At 45.5% G+C, this 19,603-nt stretch overlaps 1 protein-coding gene across 1 annotated transcript in view; it reads right to left on the bottom strand.

Annotated features, from left to right (window-relative positions):
- The window catches only part of zgc:154142 (uncharacterized protein LOC555481 homolog), a 35,621-nt gene that overhangs the window by 1,338 nt on the left and 14,680 nt on the right, over positions 1-19,603 (bottom strand). The window contains exons 9-24 of the mRNA XM_063218667.1: positions 17,308-17,448; positions 15,295-15,528; positions 14,423-14,608; positions 13,112-13,221; positions 11,831-11,931; positions 10,893-11,170; positions 9,475-9,638; positions 8,808-8,991; positions 6,840-7,058; positions 6,186-6,329; positions 5,510-5,734; positions 4,885-5,067; positions 3,745-3,857; positions 3,180-3,277; positions 2,450-2,736; positions 1,185-1,345 (exon numbers count right to left, since the gene is read on the bottom strand). Coding sequence (XP_063074737.1) covers positions 1,185-1,345; positions 2,450-2,736; positions 3,180-3,277; positions 3,745-3,857; positions 4,885-5,067; positions 5,510-5,734; positions 6,186-6,329; positions 6,840-7,058; positions 8,808-8,991; positions 9,475-9,638; positions 10,893-11,170; positions 11,831-11,931; positions 13,112-13,221; positions 14,423-14,608; positions 15,295-15,528; positions 17,308-17,448 — 2,828 coding nt within the window. The remainder of the gene's footprint in view (positions 1-1,184; positions 1,346-2,449; positions 2,737-3,179; positions 3,278-3,744; positions 3,858-4,884; positions 5,068-5,509; positions 5,735-6,185; positions 6,330-6,839; positions 7,059-8,807; positions 8,992-9,474; positions 9,639-10,892; positions 11,171-11,830; positions 11,932-13,111; positions 13,222-14,422; positions 14,609-15,294; positions 15,529-17,307; positions 17,449-19,603) is intronic.

Raw genomic sequence — 19,603 nt, 5'->3', positions numbered from 1 at the left:
AATTTTGAAGAGGTATTTTACGTCATGAAAAGAGGGGTGACCTGTTGAGGAATACCACAGGAAATAATAAGATGGTGATTATGAATCATGCAACTGACATAGGGCCTACATTAAAAGCCAATGTAAATGATATAACAGTGACAAGGAAGAAGGTTGCATGGCATTGGACTACACAATACTGTACTGTATATGGACTAGCAAATAATGATGAAAGGGAAAGGGGAACAAACGTGTTTATTAACACAAATAAGCCCTCAACACTCAGAACAGAAGGCTATGGTATAACTAACTGAGAAAAAACACTGCACATGTCAATTAAACCTTTAAAACAACAGGGAACATGACTTCACAGGCTTAATCCTTTCATTTACAAGCTGCTCCATTTCAGGAGATAAAGTAAACAAACATACACTTGGATGGGAAATGAAGGGATACAAGGATCTAATAATTGCAATGCTTCTTCACGTTCAGTTTGTTACTGACAGATCTATTGGCTACAGTGGTACATGTCCACCTCAGATATTCTCTCAGAGTTGATTAGGATACGGGTGACTGTTTTCTTTTGCGCTTTCTCAAGGTCGCTAATTAACAGTGACACTGTGACACTGCCGTGTCTTCCAGTGCCTGTTTCTGGGTGGGAACATCGCATTCCTGTCTCTCATTAGCGATGAGTAGAACTCTAATTGGGACATTCTCTGTCAAGAGCCCCCATGACAACAGCCATTTTATTCCCCACTTCCGTTCAGATAAACAAAGTCGTCAATTCTCCTGCTTATATAACAGCCCAATTATGGGTGGACTGAAAACAAGCGGGCCTTATCGTCCCAATGCACTTTACATCCAAGGTTACTGCTGTACTTTATGTTGCGTTACAATGGGCTGTCAGTGATTTTACCATGCATGTGAGTGTGTGTGTGTGTGTGTGTCAGTGTGTGTGTGTGTGTATGTGTGTGTGTGTGTGTGTGTGTGTGTGTGTGTGCGCGTGTGTGTGTGCGCACGCATGACTGCGCGAGTGTGTGTGTGCGTGGGCGGGGGCATGCACGCACATCCATATTCTTGCTTGTGCAGTGTAGTGTAGTGTATTTGTTGAAACCCCAAATGAATGGCGCCTTCCAAACAAACATGGTATGAAAAATGAGGTAAGCTCAGCGCAGCGTTGTAGTACGTAACGCCGCATACTGTACCTGGCACGCTGACTTGAGCTCGTCTGGCTCTTCGTACCCAGCACAGATCATAGAGGGGCGGAGAGAGTCCCACCAGTACTGGGGCGTGCTGCAGGTGGAGTAGGGCACCACAGGTAATGGGGCCTGGTTCAGCTTATCTGCCACTTTAGGGATCAGGCTACCTGAGAAGCAAAGGCAAAAATAGGAGGAAAGAATGAGTAGAGTAACTAGTAGAGTAGAGTAACTTTATTTATCCCCAGGGGGGAAATTCAGGAATGTTTTGTATTCTGAACAATCTACATTAGTGATGGTCCTAAATGTTATGTTCATACGCTGAGTAAAAAGATTTTTTCATTGCAAAAAAAAGAGTGACATTTCTTCCAAATTTCCTCCAGCCAGCCTGCACAATAACTTCTAGAAGTTGTTGCCTATAGTATATTCAGCCATGGTGGCTATGCCTATGCCCAGTGCCAGAACCACAGATCACAGGAACACAATGTACCCCTGAGATGTACATGGGGCCGCTGGCCTGCATGAGAGAGACTGGGCAGCAGTGTCTCCCTCCTGGGCACTGTCCAGTGTGTCCATGCTGTATTAATGAGGCCATGCAGGTGGCCAGCCTCTGCCAAGAGACAGTGGCCTCATTACTGCCGCGCAGGCACAGCGCTCTGGGAGATGCCAACTACACAGTAAATGTTGTGGTGTTAATTCAACACTTAAAGAGTTCATTTGAGTCCAAATTATGTCAAATCAACTATCTAAGTATTAAATGAACACTGCAGAATTTACTGTGTAGAGACCCGTTCTCCATCAGTAGGCCTACATAGCACACTGGCAGAGGGCCTGTTGAGTTGTAGATCAGAGTTTGAAATGTTGACTGTGGCTTCGTTTTTGGTTTACTTATATGTAAGGGCCGACCCTTTAGCGCAGCGGTGTCGTACTGTGCCTCCCATTCCCGAACCGATGTAGTTGATGAGGTGGCAGGTTCGCATCCCCGAGGGGGGAAGGAATAATTAACCAGTGCTCTAACCCATCCTCCTCCATGACTGAGGTACCCTGAGCATGGTAACGTCCCGTCACACTGCTCCCTTTCGGGCGCCATTGGGGGCTGCCCCCTTGCACGGGTGAGGCATAAATGCAATTTCGTTGTGTGCAGTGTTCACTTGTGTGCTGTGGAGTGCTGTGTCACATTGACAATGGGAGTTGGAGTTTCCCAGTTGGACTTTCGGCTCTCACTTCACTATTCCCACCAAGTAGTAATACCTGAACTGGATACGGCCACTGACCTTTCTCATCCCCCCAGCCAGTGACAAAGCACGTCTTGCCCCCAGGAAGAACATCATCAGGCGTGGGCAGGCACACCGGGCTGACTTCTTTTGTCATGACGATAGGCTTGGCCAGGCGGATCAAGGCAATATCATTGGTGATGTCCGTGTTGTCCTCCGGGTAGACGAAGCCCGGATGAGAGACCAGATGGGTCACAGGAACGCACTGCTCTGTGGGCCCATCCCAGCTGGAGTTCATGTGGTGCTTGCCCACACACATCTGCCAAAGCTTGGCGTTGCTGTAGGGCCTAGAGTCGAGCAAACACAATAACATACAGTATGAAGTCAAGGGAGACAAAAGCAGCAGTAGGTAACTGCTAAAAAGTGACAGTTATAGGAAAGGAGCCTATAGAGGACACCCGTGTTCGAAGACAGTGATTGAGCTTGGATGTCCTCAGACTGGAGTGTCCACTGTGGTTACTTTACCTATCTTTTAAAGGTACACTGTGTAGGATGGTGGCCAGAGTAGGTATTATATTACAACTATGCAGCTCACACAGAAAGTGTGCTGCCTATTGTCAAATTTGATCTTTGAATCAATATTTACTGAATAATAAACTGGTATTTATTAGTACGACCAAAGGACATTACGTTTTGCAGCTAAAATGTCTACTTCTGGAAATTCAAGGATAATGACAATGATACGTTTAATATCAATTGACTATTTAAAAGATGGAAGGGGGAAACTCACGCCATAATGCAATGTGCTGCAGTCAGGACCCATTCCTCATGGATGAGTGATCCTCCACACACATGCTGGTGGGGCATCACTCCTGGTAGGAGAGTAAGCTGGTGGAGTATGGTGGTCCAAAGGATGCGGACAGATGTGGACAGAATGAAATGCAATGAACAGACTGGGAATGATGATGATGAATCTACTGATGTGTAACATCAATTTCTGAAAATGTCTGTAATTAATGCACGCATACGCACATGCATGCACGCATGCATGCACACATGTACACGCACACACACACGCACACGCACACACACACACACACACACACACACACACACACACACGCATGCATGCACACATGTACGCGCACACTTACACACACACACTTACACACACACGCACAGACGCACGCACGCACACACACACAGACACACACACACACACACACACACACATGGGTGCCATTGGGGGGGAGGGGGGGTGGAGGTGTTACAGATTCTAAGGGCCAAGCACTGACACAGCACTGACAGGGTGCACACACACGCACACACACACGTGCATGGGCAGATCTACCTACCTGCATTGACACTTGCCATGGCCACGAGTGGGGTATAGCCTCAATTCCATTCACCACTCTGGTCACAGACATGTTAGGGGTGATTTCTGGCACACCACACTTTTCCGGCCATGCTAGAAGAGAGAGAGAGAGATTCATTTGTTAAAGACCAACGGTTACGAGACATTGTTTCTATTTCACGCCTACAGAGATGAATTACACTGAGGGAAGGACGGAGTCAATGATCAAGCTGAGATAAAATGTTATCATTTATTGCCCTTTATTGCACAAAGTAAATAGAAATATACTCTACACAGTTTTTTGCCACAGTTAAGATCTGTCCCTGGTTGATACCTCTGAAATAGCAAGTCATTATTCCTAGCGTTTGTCTTGTGATGGTTGGGAACTGAAAAAAACAAAACAACATTTGTCTTCCTGTAGCAAACCCATAGCTGGTGTCTTTGTCAGGAGCAATCTGCCAGCTCCTTCAGTTTGATGCTCTAGTTTCCACACACCGCTGTTTTGTCACATTACCGTTTACAAGAAAAAGTGAAACCACTATCCTGGCTGACAAGGCTAAGAATGTCCCTCCTCAGAGACCAGGGGGCTGTCTACACTACAGAGTTCTAAGAATGGGAAGGCTTACTGTTGAAAACGTCTTAAACGGCATGTTAAGTAACTTATCTCCTGATTCATTCTTTTTTCTTTTCTTTCTTTCTTTCTTTCTTTCTTTCTTTCTTTCTTTCTTTCTTGAGGAAAAGATATACTGACATCCTCCTCTTTCCTGTCTTTCTTTCTTTCTGTCTTTCTTGAGGAAAAGATATACTGCCATCCTCCTCATCTTCCTCTCCGTCACGGCCGCTGCCTCCATCTTGCGTCAAGACGGTGACATCATGACATGTAACAGATGGCTGGTGCTGCGAGGCGAGCAGGGCTGTACAGTAGATGGTGTTGTGACTTGATGAGTATGCTGGTGTGTGTGTTTACAGTTTTGTATGGATGGTTGCTCCAGTACTTTAGCTGTTTTACGCTCCCTTTACAGTACACTACCGTGATGACTACAACCACCATTGATTACACAGGATATTACGGTATATTGGATGGTAGCTGGAGAATTTAAAAACCCATTCAACTCCATGTATGCATGTAATATAAACTTACTAATGTTGATGTTGTCCCATGGATTAGACGGAGGAGGAGGCAAGGTGGGGATGACGTCTGGATTAGTGGTCCAGTATCCACGGAAACCCTTCTCCTGGGTGTCACCGTTAGTGAAGAAGCGGACTATGACCGTATCATCATTTATTATTGTTGTTGGTGGAGGTACAAATCCACAATGTTTTCCTGTTATGTCGAGGGAGTTGGATGTTAGTCAAGGACTTCAAGTATACAACAGCTAGTATAAGGTTGAATAATTCAATATTAATATGTATTATGTACAGTTTAATTTGATGTAATCAAATGATCTATTTTGAACCAAATGTAAACATGTGAATAATACTACGTCTCTGCCAGAACAATTTAGAAGAATTTTGTGGCTTGCCAAATTATAGAGATCACACACAATTAAATACATGCACAATACAATCAATTCCATATAGGCTACCTATAATCATGTATAATGTATAGCCTACTATGAAATAGTCCTTTATTGAAAACCACTTTGCTGTCGTGTGTGTGTGTGTGTGTGTGTGTGTGTGTGTGTGTGTGTGTGTGTGTGTGTGTGTGTGTGTGTGTGTGTGTGTGTGTGTGTGTGTGTGTGTGTGTGTGTGTGTGTGTGTTTTACCAAGAGATGTGCCATTTGGAGCGAAGATCTCTACAAAGTCCAGGCATTGACCCAGCCTGTTGACAGCCTGCACATCAAAGTGGGTGAAGGCCATGTGAATGGCCTTGGCGCCAGCGATGTGGATGCGCCAGGTGCAGACGGTGTTGTTGGGATACTCCGTGGGCCAGCCGGGAGATTGCAGCTCTCCCGACGGATCAGTGAAGTGACCTCCACACCCAACCAGACCTGTGACACGGTGAGGGAGGAAGACATACAGATATGGTCAAGGCAATGTTTCAAAAAGCAGACAATTCGCACACTTCATTTTTTTGTGCAAAGCTGTACTACTGAACTTGCAAGCTTTCGGTGCTAGACCTTCATCAGGTATCAGCTTCCAGTCCAGTAAAGCTTTGCACAAAAGAAGACTTGAAGTATGCGGAATGTCTCCTTTTTGAACAGATATTTCTACTGAATCCTGCACCTTCTAAACAGATGAGCGGTGACCATTCACCACAAGGCAGTGTTTCAAAAACAGACTTGTGTAATTTATTACAGAGCACTGCGTGCGTGCGTGCCTGCCTGCCTGCGTGTGTGCGTGCCTGCGTGCATGCCTGCATGCATGTGTGTGTGTGTGTGTGTGTGTGTGGTTATGTGTCAAGATGGACAGACAGAGCACAGGAGTGCCAGACAGACCTACCCGCCACTTCGCTGGGATCCACCACCTTGTAGTGCGCCATGAAGCCTGTGTCCACGATCCGGTTGTTGGAGGAGAATGTAACACTCAAGGTCTCGCCTTCTGTCACGAAGTCTTGAGGAACAGCTCCAATACCACAGTAGGTACCTGGACGGGAAACATGTTTGTTTATGGGAAGGAGAAAAAAACAATGAAGAACCATCCGTTGGTAAGCTCTCTGTCACACAGGCGGGTCAATGGATCACCTGAAATCCCTGTAGACCATTAAAACATAATCAACACCTACATAATACATAACATTGGGCATTTTGATGGTTAGTTTTATAATAACTGGTCTTATGTACAGAAAATCAGTAAATATCTAATATTTGGGCATACCATCCACTATCCATCTATATTACTGTCAGTTTCTGACTAGACACCCCTCTCTGTTTTACCCAAATGACTTCTCTCTCTCATTTCTTGTTATATGTGCGCACACACTAACGCGCACACACAACACACTAACCTACAACCTCACACACACACACACACACATACACACACGCACACGCACACACACACACACACACACACACACACACACACACACACACACACACACACACACACACACACACACACACCCCAAACAACAAACACTGCACGTCCACATACCCAATGAGCCCAGCTGGTCAGAGAGGGCGACTTTGTCGTTCATGCACATTAGGCTTTGTTCCAGTGACAAGCTGGCAAAGCTCATGTGGATGAGTTTGCCAGCAGGGGCCTGGATCTGCCACTGGCACTCTGCATTGTTGTCATAGTTATGGGGATGATCCATGGTGGACAGAGTGCCACTGGTGCTGTTCAGGTACCGGGGCCCACCACAGCCAGACGCTAGGAAGAAGAAAATGGAAACATTAAGACAACGGGCAAAACGTTTCAGAACTGTACAATATAGCCAGAGCTGGACTGGGACAAAAATTCAGACCGGGGATTTTCAGCCAAGACTGATCCGCCAGGCATTGAGGCAGACAATAGCCTTGGTCTCATTGCAGGGCCAGCCCCGGGCTGGCCCGGACAAAAGGGGGCTGACGGTGATCTCATCAAAAGGGGGCTAGGTGCTAAAGATGGCCGCCGGGCCAGGTTGTGGGGCTAAGGGCCGATTTCCCTGGCCCGTCGAATTCGATGGGCCAGCAAGCACCGCCGAGGCTCGGAGGCGGGGTCAACCTCTGTGTAAAAATGTGGCTGCATGGGGGACTTATCGCTAAATTCTGGGCAAATTATGGTTAAGCATTAGTTTGGGGTGTTTGGCTTTCTTATGGCATAATTTCATAAGATGCAACCTTGGCACTTCTGTTTGTGTTTTTAAAGTTATTTAGCCAACATAACTTTTTTTGTTGTTATCAGGGCATCATGGGCACCACTACACTTAAACTTGGGATGTCATAGCTAAGTCATGTCGGCTTTTTTCTGCTTTTAGCCGCCAACTCTTGTGCCATTATCGTGATTTGGCATGCTTTCCACTGGACACCAATAAAAAGTGTCTCACAAATACTCACACATGACATTTATGTCGGCTTATTTAGCTTTTGCGCTATTATCGCCGAAGGTCTGGTAGGCTATATCGCACGTTTCAGACTGATCGCCAAACACAGTTTGAAATTTACACAAGGGCTTTAATGTCAAATGGATGGAAATAACATGAATGAATAGACAGGTGGCACGCCGCAACGAGGGGGTGTGTCGCTATGTCCGGGGCTCATAATTTTCTATAGCAACTGATGAAGGTGCTATGTCTCAGGGATTTGGTCTCCTTTCACATGGTAACTTATTCAATTACCTGCACATTCATGTCTCGCTATGTCCGGGGCTCATGCTTCTGTGCGCGATTGGGGGGATTAACTGGGCATGTTCGCACGTCTCCTTCTGTTCACTCTCAGTTGTCGAGCTGCTCGTATTGTCATGCGTCTTTGTCTTCTTAACATGCGCTGCGTCCCATACAGCTTCTGAATCGACAACTTTGCCATGTAATAAAACTGTTCTTGAAAGGCAAGCCATTTTCTTTGCAGTTCTTGTCGTCTTTGTCCGTAGGCTACGAGCCCGGCGACCTGCTCCAGCAGAGTTTGCTCCATTGTATTCTCCTTCTTTGTCGTTGTTCTGTTGTTGTCCTTCCGTGATTTGGGGCGAAAGTGGGCTGTGCCCGACTGACGTTTCACAAACAAGGCGTGTACCTGAATGTGCCTGGGGTCGGCTATGAGTCCGATCAGGCAAAAAATGGCCCGGGCCGGCAGCTCCGAGCCGGCCACTCTCCTGAGCCCCGGGCGGCCCCGGGCCGCTGAAGCGCGGCTAATGAGACCAAGGCTAATGAAGCCGATGACAATATTTCAGTCAGCTATTACGAGCTACACAACAGACAAAATGATTATTAAATCTGACTCAGACAGGTTAGCTACAGCTACATGAGAACTGATACCATTACATAATTGAGGGGAGGACCAGGACAAAATCATCAACAATCCACCGGGCAAATGCCCTGTATATTGCCAATCCAGCTATGAATATAGCCATAGTTCCACATCTAACTACAGTATGCTATGAGTGATATATTTTTCCCCAGAAGAGTGAAGCCTGCGTGTGACTCACTGTGTAGCTCATACATGTTTCTTCGAATGACATTCTCCATCCAGGGGAGATAGGCAGACACGCGGGTGAACACGCTCGGCTTTTTGTCCATGATGCAGCCTATTGGCCCAAAGCTGGTGATGCCATGCACTTCCCAGGGAGCAGTGTGGCTGTCTTGACAAACCAGCGGGCCACCTGAGTCTCCCTGCAATGCAGAGGGTGAAGGTCTGTTCAAAAAGACTTACATCTTAAACTGGCATACTGTGCTGTGCTGTGCCACCTCTTGTTTCAACCGTGAACTGGTCTGGGGTGCGTTTCTCGAAAGCGTAGTTGTTAGCAGTTAGCAACTTGGGTAGTTGTCAACGGGAAATTGCATGGCAAACAACAAAGTAGCTATTGCGGTTAGCAACAACGGTTTCGAGAAATGCACCCCTGGTCCTGTGACCAGCAGGGAAGCAGCTTAATCGTCAGGGGGACTGCTCTGCTCAAGGACTTGCCTTTGGTCCTCCTAACACCAAAGTCACTGAGCATTAAAAACGCATCATTTGAAAGCACTAAACACTTTCAATGCAATATTTTTAACATACAGTAAGAGACACACCATTGTCAAAAAGACAATTTTCTAGTATGGCAACATGTTGGACAATAAAGGTTTGTACTGTACATGCTGTAAAAGAGGAGGTTATACCTGACACACAGACTTGAGCTCGTCAGGTTTGGTGTAGCCACAGCAGATCATGGAGGGTTTGACCTGGAACCACCAGTAGTCCATCCGCTTGCAGGTGTCATAGGGCACCACTGGCAAGGCCACCTGGTTGAGGGTCTCCGAGGGCTTGGCTGTGGCAGGGTTGCCTGGTAATGGGAAAAAATGGGTGCTTTTTACGACTTTATTATTTTTTACATGACAGGATAGTGGAGGAGAGACAGGAAGTGAGTTGGGAGAGAGAGACAGGGAAGGGCCGTCAAAAGGACCCAGGCCAGAATTGAATCCGGGTCGGCTGTGTAGTAGACGAGTGCCCTACCATTAGTGCCACAGTAGAGCCTAGAATATCTTTTTTTTAAATATCATTCTAACAAGCACAGCGATATTGAGCAGCTCTTGTTCAGTGAAGCAATTCACAATTAAGAACAGTACTATGACATGGTATTTGGTGAGATGGGAAATATTACAACTTTAAATTAATTTTTTACGTCATAGAAAGCAATGACTGAAATACTGAGAGTATTTTAACTGCTCTAGATAGGACATACAGTAGAAGATCCTATTCCACATTTCAAACAGCAGAGGGGGCCCTAATGTCTCTCTCTTGCAGTAAACCGGATGCATCAATGAAGACATCTCCTTTGCAGACATCCCAAGGCAGATGGCTGAATCCATTTCAATATATCTACAGCACACTAGGTGTAATAACTACATAGATACAAATGGCATAATGTCCACTAAAAATAATAAAATATGTCTCGTAATTTGGTGCATGATGTGAATAGAGATCACGTGACAGACAAGAACAGAGATGGCAGGCATTTCTTAGTGTGCAAACAGAGACAGATGGATGGATCTCTCCAAACCCCCCTGGAGCATTTTATATTTGGGATGAGGGCCTGGTTTCAGGGAGCCCTGACAGCAGGACTCCTTAATTACATGGCCTCAGGCCCCATCCCTTAGGCTGTGTGTGAGTGTCGACTCGGCAAAGGTTTGTTTTTCCATCAGTCTACACAAGGGTCTTCATATCTACCTTCCTCCAACCTCTGTCGTGAAATTCACAAATTTGCTTTGACACTCCTGCCTCTGCTTAACCTGACTCTTGCCCTCTGGTATGGCGTACAGCCTATCATCAGGGGTGCAAGGGGGGGGGGGGGGGGGGGGGGGGGGGGGGGGGGGGGGGGGGGGGGGGGGGGGGGGGCAGTTGTTCCGGGCCCAGGGAGAGAGGGGACCCAGCATTGGGTTCTCATTACATTGTATGTATTGGGTGGGGGGCCCTTTCAGAGGACATTGTCCTGGGCCCAGCTAAAGTTGTCAGCGGCCCGTAGCCTACAGCCACTGTAGTTGTTGCTATCATTAGTAGCCAGAGAAGCAGTAGTGATAACAGTAGTATAACTCCCAACCTTTCTCATCTCCCCATCCGCTAGCATAACACTTCTTGGCCGCGGGCAGCACTTCCTCCAGCGACGGCCAGCAAGCGAAGTCGATGTGTTCAGTTGGTGTGACGTCACCGTCCAGCCGCATCAGGGCCACGTCAAACTCCACCGTGGGGACATCGGGGTACTTGAAGCCCTCGTGCCGATAGATCCCCTGAATACCCAGACACAGCTCACCCGGCTCCTCGATGGTGAGGTTATGTTTGCCCATGCAGATTTGCCAGCGTTGAAGCTCATCGGCATACCTACAAGATATAAAATCACATGCATATCAATTTATAAAAAAAAACACACACACACACAATAAGAATGACGCATCAATTTAAAAAATATTTAACTCTAAACAAGAATTACATGCATATGTGATCATTATACCATAAACCTTGTATCACTGAAAGTACAGGGTATCCCTGTATCCCCCCCTGCACTAGTGGTAAATTGCTGCAGTGTGTGTGTGTGTGTGTGTGTGTGTGTGTGTGTGTGTGTGTGTGTGTGTGTGTGTGTGTGTGTGTGTGTGTGTGTGTGTGTGTGTGTGTTCCCCGCACTGCAGTGTTGCAGCATTCTTGGTCACAACCACTCACTTTAACAAGAGTCATTCTCAGGCAGATATATGGATATAGCCTTGGCAGCTGAATACAAGCAACTTTCTGTAAGGAATATGTAAATACACCCCCCCCCACACACACACACACACACATTGGCAGAGTTTTACTTGTGACATTTCGATCATAACGACCCTCTTCAAGCAATTTTGCCCGTTAGACCGAAATGTCGCAAGTAAAACTCTGCAGATGCGAGCAGTGTGCGGGAGCTTTTTTGGACTCCACGTTGGTGACCCAGTGGTTCCACTCGTATGCACCTGGCCTGAGGAGGTGTGCAAGAATTCCAAAAAATAGTAAAATTACCTGATGAAGCAGTGGGCTGCAGTCATCACCCAGTTCTTATGGATCAGAGTTCCTCCACAGGTGTGGTAGAATTTGGGCTCAGGCTCTTTGTCTGGCCAAACCTTAGACATTAGACATCAGCAGAAAACAACAATGATATCAGAAACCGTACTATTGCAATCTTTACCTTTTTATTCACTGACAGATAGTTTTTTGACAGTCATTTGAAGATAGATGTTAGAAAATAGCATATCACCCATGTTTTTTTTAAACTGAATTGGAAATACTGATGACCCCGATGAAACATTGCTTGAGGTTCTTGAGAACTTGAGATGGAATGGGTTAAAGAATGTTATATAGAATATTGATAGGGAAGTGGTAAAACAGGACGGTGACTAACACTTTATAGTAATATTTACCCTGTCAGCTTTTTCAATTCATTTGATCACATGTCTCAGGGCGAAAGAGTAATTAGTGGCACATGATGATGGAAAGGCTTTGAAACCTACATTAACTAAATGAGCGAATGACAACATTCACAGAGAGAGAGAGAGAGAGAGAGAGAAAGAAAGAGAGAGAGAGAGAGAGAGAGAGAGAGAGAGAGAGAGAGAGAGAGAGAGAGAGAGAGAGAGAGAGAGAGAGAGAGAGAGAATGAGCAAATCCACACTGCCCATAACCATTATACCTTATAAGAGTGCACTCAAATTGTTGCCCAACTAAATGAGGTGTCAGCTTTGAATGAACGCTGGGTTAATGTTGTTTTGCTTGTAACATCACATAAGAAGAGGGGGAAATTCCATAAATGCATTCACGTCGTTTATCACTTATCTGCGTGTACCTGCATTAATTTAATCTCAGCTACAATAACATTCAATAAACACACAGATGAAGCATGACTGCTGACACATGCTGACAACACACACACACACACACACACACACACACACACGCACACGCACACACACGCAACCGTTAGCTCAATTACAGCAGTCATGACAAAATAAACACTTAATGGAACTCACCATAAAATACTGATGGCTAAACTGTAATATCACTTATATGGATAACTTGTGTTTGCAACACTGACTTGTATAGTATAACAAGTCAGTGGTTTGCAATAGTCAAGGTCAAGGTCAAGGTTAACTTTATTATTCCCTTGGGGGAAAGTCAAATGGTCAAGGTTACACATCTCCTCAGACTATACACATATAGACAATAGACACACCACATAAAGACATACCACATACAACAAATAGGTAATAAAATGTAAAATAGGTAATTAAATAAAATAGCTCATTCTACCTGCAGAGAGACTTGCCAAGGCCATGAGTGGGCTCTGGCCGGCTCCCCGTTGACGATGCGAGTGGTGACCATGGGTGGGACCTTGGGCTTACCACAGGTCTCAGGCCAGTCTGAAACAATGGACCATAGAGGGAGACTTACTATGATGCTGTCAATCTATGGCAGCCATACAATACACAAAATAGTAGGCCTACATTAAAAAAAAACAACGACCGAAGCCCTTGAATGGTGTTTGTTTGTGAGTGCATGTGTGTGCGTGTGTATGTGTGTGTGTGTGCGTGTGTGTGTGTGCGTGTGTGTGTGCCTGCATTCGTGTATGCGTGTGTGTGTAAGCCTGTTTTTGTGTGTAAGCATGTCCAACATGATGCATGTTTGAGTGTATGTCTACCGGTATATACTAATATGAGAGATGTCTAGTGTTTGGTCACCAGGCTGTAGGCTATGCGGGTATACGTGTCTATGTGTGTGCCAGATTCATCTCATGCTGTATCAGGTGCATCACATCTGCTCCCGTGACATCATCGCCGCATCCCATCTCTCACAAGGTGAAACAGTGCAGACACGGAGCTGGGCTTAGAAAGGCCGGCAGGGCATTCGTTCAGCGGGGACATGCATGCAGGGCCACTGGCAGCTTTGGCTGGGCCCAGGACAATGTCATCTGAAAGGGCCCCCCAACTAATACATTCAATGTAATGAGGGCCCAATTATGGGGCCCCATCTCCCTGGGCCCTGGACAGCTGACCCCTTTGTCCCCCCTTGTCAGCTTCACTGCATGCATGTGTGAGGTTGCATTACCTGAGGCCACTGAGGGTATGCATATTTTCAGCATATGTTTTAGGGCCATTTTCTATTTTGTGAGACATCAAGGAGCCAGGGCAGTTTGTGCAGCCTAATGTAAAATGTGTCGGCTGCCATTTCAAAGACTTTTTTAAATGAATGTGATGTGTTTACTGCAGAATATTATATACACACATTGTTATTCCCGTAATATTATCACAGAAATGAACAATCTCAACATCTTTTGTGCAAACTTACACAGTAAATGTTGTGGTGTTAATTCAACACGAATGGACTCAAATGAACTCTTGTTGTTAGTGTTAAATGAGCACTGCAGAATTTACTGTGTACCAAGGAAATCTGGAAGCAATGCCTTAACAACAACAACACATACACATACACACACACACATGCGCACAAACGTGCACACACACACACACACACACACACACACACACACACACACACACACACGCACACGCACATACACACGCGTGCGCGCACACACACACACACACACACGTACGCACGCACCTATTGCGATGCCATCCCATGGGTTTGGTGGAGTCGGAGGTTCTGTTGGTGCGGGCAGGGTAGGGTCTGTGGTCCAGTAAGCTCTGAAACCTTTCCCTTCAGTAAAGAAGTCTGCGTGGAAGCGCATCACTATTGTGTTCTTTGAGGTTGTGATTTCTGTAGGCAGCTTGGAGCCACAAAAAGGTCCTAAGGAGAACAGAATGCACATGGAACCAATGTCAAATACGCACTTTCACCTTGCAGTGTTCAAATGCACGGCCGTAACTACCATTGAGGACACAGAGGTCATGTCCTCTGTATGTTTTCTCAGTAATGTAACATTTATCTATGATGAAACTCCATATATATGATCATCAACAATGATTAATTCAGTCTGTATACGCCACCTCCATTTGTACTCAAGGCAGTGATTAATGAAAAGTGTTTGAAGCATTCTAAATGTACAGTATGCAGTACAGCACACAGTATTTGACCTCAGTATTTTGAAAATCTGGTTACGGCCCTGATCTAGTGCAGTTGTCTTGATCATATTTGATCATTCTTTCAAGCAATGACCTTCAGCCAAAGAGCCCAACTACAATAGTGTTAAGTGATAATAACATCAATTGATCATTTCAGAATGTGCACAGTTCAAATCCCAACATAGTTCAGTGGTAAGTTAACAAACAGACCCTTGCTATATATGGGTTCTCATTTTTTGTTTTGCCCAGGCTGCGCAACCCTAACTGCGCACAACTCAACCTCTGATTGTTGGAAACCACTGTCGGTCAAAAAACTAGCTCACGTGTGGCTGCCAGTGTCTTTCCCATCCTCACAATACTGTGTTTATAAACAAAAAAAACCCATGTATTGGCCTATGTCTTCTGACTCACCATACTTCGTGGCATTAGGTGCATCACCATCGTAGACGAGCACATTGTCGTAGCACTTCCCAAGCATGGCGGGCTCGATGTCGAAGTCGGAGAAGCGCAGGGTGATGCGCTTGCCCTCTGGCACCTTCACCTTCCACATACACTCCTTGTTGGGCGCGTAGTTCATTGGCCAGTTCTGAGATTTGATCACACCTGTCTCTGCATGGGATGCGTCGCCACAGCCGCCCTGAGCCTCTGTTGACCAATGGAAATGGGGCAGTTAAAGGTGCACCATGTAACATTTTTTGTAGTTTATTTCCAGAATTCATGCTGACCATTCACAAACGTTAGCTTTTTTCACCACTATTTATCACCACCATTCATGACGACAGGGAAAATTGCACTTTTCATACATAAAAAGGGGGATCTTCTCCATTGTCCGCCATCTTGAAAGTTTGAATGACATTTTTAGCTGCACAACTTATTGTACTTTGGTCATAGCAGTGATTAGTTTATTACCAAGTAAATAGGGCCTATTCATGAAAAGATCGATTTTGGCTGTAAGCAGCACAGGTTCCATGAGCAGCATAGTTGCAATACCTACTCTAACCACCATCCTACACAGTGCACCTTTCAGTGGATTTTATTGTGTTATTAAGTGTTATTGGTACTCAATGCGATTGCTTATGTCAGACAAATATACTGCCTCGATAATCAACCTACAGTAAAAATCATGTGAATCATGCATCTCCAGCAATACCAGGAACAATCAAGAAAATGAATGATAAAATCCATTTTTGAATTGGGGCAAACCTGCACATTCAACTCAATTAAGCTATTAAGCACACAAGACAATAAATGTAGGCTACCACATATCACATCTCATATCTCACCACATCTCCCCCCCTCTCTCTCTTCTCTCACCCCCCCCCCCCCCTCTCTCTTCTCTCATCCCCTCCTCTCTCTGTTGTTGTTGTTGCTGCTGTTTTACTGTGCTGTATTGTGCTTTATAAGGGTTACTAAAAATTGAGCAAGGACAGGAATAAGCAGTCAGAGTTTGATAAATGGTTGGAGCTTAGTCGTGCAATACATGCTAATGTGGACTTTGATTAGCCAGCGCTTCACACTCCACTTAGAATCAGGATGGAGTTTGTCTTGCTGCCCCTGCCCCTTACCGACCCACCAACTCACAAACACACACACACACGCACGCACGCACACACACACACACACACACACACACACACACACACACACACACACACACACACACACACACACACACACACACACACACACACACACACACACACACACACACACACTTCTATACATGTGAATTAACCCTTTTCCTTCTGCTTATTTCTATTTCCTCTTCAGGATACGTCTTTAATACAGTGCATTACTGTGATGCCCCAGAGGTTTGGCAGCAGTTCCTAATTGGTGAGGTCCTAGCAAAGAATCTGGCAGAGCTCCGGTGTTTGAGACCGACAAGCTAAAAGGACCCAACAGCTGAGAGAAGCCAACTACGGAGAGAGACAGGAGTCACCCACACTCTATCATACATACATACGCACGCACGCACTGACGCACACACACACATGCAAACATGCACACACACACACACATACACACACATACACACACACACACACACACACACACACACACACACACACACACACACACACACACACACACACACACACACACACACACACACAGACACACACACACGTGCGCACACACAGAAAGTTCGCTCTCTTTTTCTCTCCTCTCTTGCTTTGCATATGTGTCTCTCTATCCCGCTTTGTGTATGCCTATGAATGTGTGTCATCTCATCCTGCTGTGTGTGTGTGTGTGTGTGTGTGTGTGTGTGTGTGTGTGTGTGTGTGTGTGTGTGTGTGTGTGTGTGTGTGTGTGTGTGTGTGTGTGTGTGTGTGTGTGTGTGTGTGTGTGTGTGTGAGCGCGTGTGTGTGTGTGTGTGTGTGTTTTCAGTCCAAAGCTTTCGCACCAGGATAGATGGTTCATTACCTCCAATGTCATGAGGGTACACCGCCTCCCACCTGGCGGAGAAGCCACGGTCAGCCAAGTGAGAGTCCGACTGGAAGCTCACGGACATTGTGTTCGCCACGCTCACCACCACCGCAGGCTTAATTAAGCCACAGTGAGGGCCTGGGGGGGCACAGAGAAACCATGTGTCAAAGAAAAGAGAGGAGAGAAGTGCACAGGGAGGAGAGGGGAAAGGCAGGCAGAAAAAATCGATGTTTGTCTCTTACTATCTTGCCCCTTATAATAATAATAATAATAATAATAATAATAATAATAATAATAATAATAATAATAATAATAATACATCGATTTTGTATAGCGCCATGTAATAGACCATGTAACTTCAAACAAAAACATGAACACTCAAAGACATACAGAGATTCAACAAAGGTACAACAGAAGGACACAACAAAAATGAACGGCGATGAAGGGTTTTAAGTCCACATTGATATGTCTCTTTATCTAATGGTGGCTCAAAGGGGTGAGCAGAGCAGACACAGCATTTAGTCTTCATGAAGTGGACACGCTAAACGTGGTGGTAATGTGTTGTATTGTGTTGAACGTATCCATGCGGCACAGACACGAGGAGAATGAATGCAGTGACATCGCTGTGAGACATTGCCACTGCTGCTGCGTCTAGCATCTCTGAATTAGTTGACAAAGCTTTGCGAGAGCACACACACCTCGAAGGCTTCTTTTTCAGCAGGTGCAGCTTTTCAGTGTACTTCAGTCATGCAGTTTTCACAAGGAAGGGCGCGAAACTTGGTGCTAAGCACCAAGGACAATATACAAGTGGTGAAGCGAAGCAGTGTCGCGCTCTCCCTTGTGAAAACTGCATCTCTGAATTAGTAACAGCACATGCATTACAGACACTCTTCACCAGTGGAAATAGAACCAAAACACTCTTGTGGTGTAGGCCCCTGCCGTCAGCCTCACGTGTAAATGTGTAAACGTGTTAACGGTGAAACTCGGCCAAGAGGCGTCCTGAACAACTTTGGTGATAATACATCTCCTAACACTGATACCCCATCACAAATCCACAGGACAGACATACTTTAGCAACGCTTATCTTTACAGTGTGCTGATAAAGAGGATTGTATCAGTTCAATTAGGTATGTATTATCGAGTAGACCAACAGTAAAGAACAACCTCCAACTTAATGGTTAACAAAACAACAGATTATTAGATGTTGTGTTCTGAGAAAGCTACACTACTACAGTATATGGTACTAAACGCACACGCACACACACACACACACACACACACACACACACACACACACACACACACACACACACACACACACACACACACACACAACACATACACACACACACACACACACACACACACACACACACACACACACACACACACACACACACACACACACACACACACACACACACACACGACTAGAACTTAATAACTTGCAGCTCAATGTACTGCCAAATATGATGATACAGCTCTAAATGCACCAAAAGAACATTGACTTGGGCTCATGGCTTTAAATAAAGATGCCTTCTGCTACTGGCTGTTTCTCTCCCAGGCTATCTACACATACAGATTCCCTCCCTCTGGCTGTTTCTGTTTACTCAACCCACCAAGGGCCTATATAGGCTACTAAGAAGTTGGTTCAGTAATAAACCAGGTTATGAGGAAAATCATCTAATAGAAGCGCCTACGGAAATGAGGACTCCAGGCTCTTCTATTAGGTGATTTACCTCTTAACTTAACCTGGTTTAGTCCTGAACCAACTTCTTAATATAGACAGGCAGGGCTCTAAATTGGCTTTTTTCATCACCAACCAAAATGCTGCATAACATTAAACAATGTCGAGGTCTGGATAAAACGGCCTCAAGGGCCGTAAATGACTCTCGAGACATAGGTTCCCCACCCCTGTGTTAAAGTAATACAGAAGACATGATTCAGCATACTCTAAATTGGCTTTTTTCATCACCAACCAAAATGGCTATGATGTTTATCTTACTAGTCAAATACGCACTCATTAATGGGTCGTGGCTAAGTTGGTCTTTTCTACCAGCCAAACTTAAATTTCACCAGCATTTGGCCTGTTGGCTGGTGTTCATTTAGAGCCCATGACCAAGGAAAGAGTATGAGACAAACCAGTTCTGCTCCACCTGCTACCTACAGCTGTGTCATGCGGGACNGGGGGGCGACCTTGGGACACGGGCAGATAAAGCTATCAGCCACAGGTGAGGGGATAACGTAGAGGGGTCATTTGCTGCCTATAGTGGAGTTTGCCTCCTGTGACAAC

Source organism: Engraulis encrasicolus, chromosome 16 (assembly GCF_034702125.1).
Source record: "Engraulis encrasicolus isolate BLACKSEA-1 chromosome 16, IST_EnEncr_1.0, whole genome shotgun sequence".
In the NCBI taxonomy this organism is placed as follows: Eukaryota; Metazoa; Chordata; class Actinopteri; order Clupeiformes; family Engraulidae; genus Engraulis; species Engraulis encrasicolus.
The sequence above is the reverse complement of the archived record's forward strand: the minus strand, read 5'-3'. Positions and strand labels throughout refer to the sequence as shown.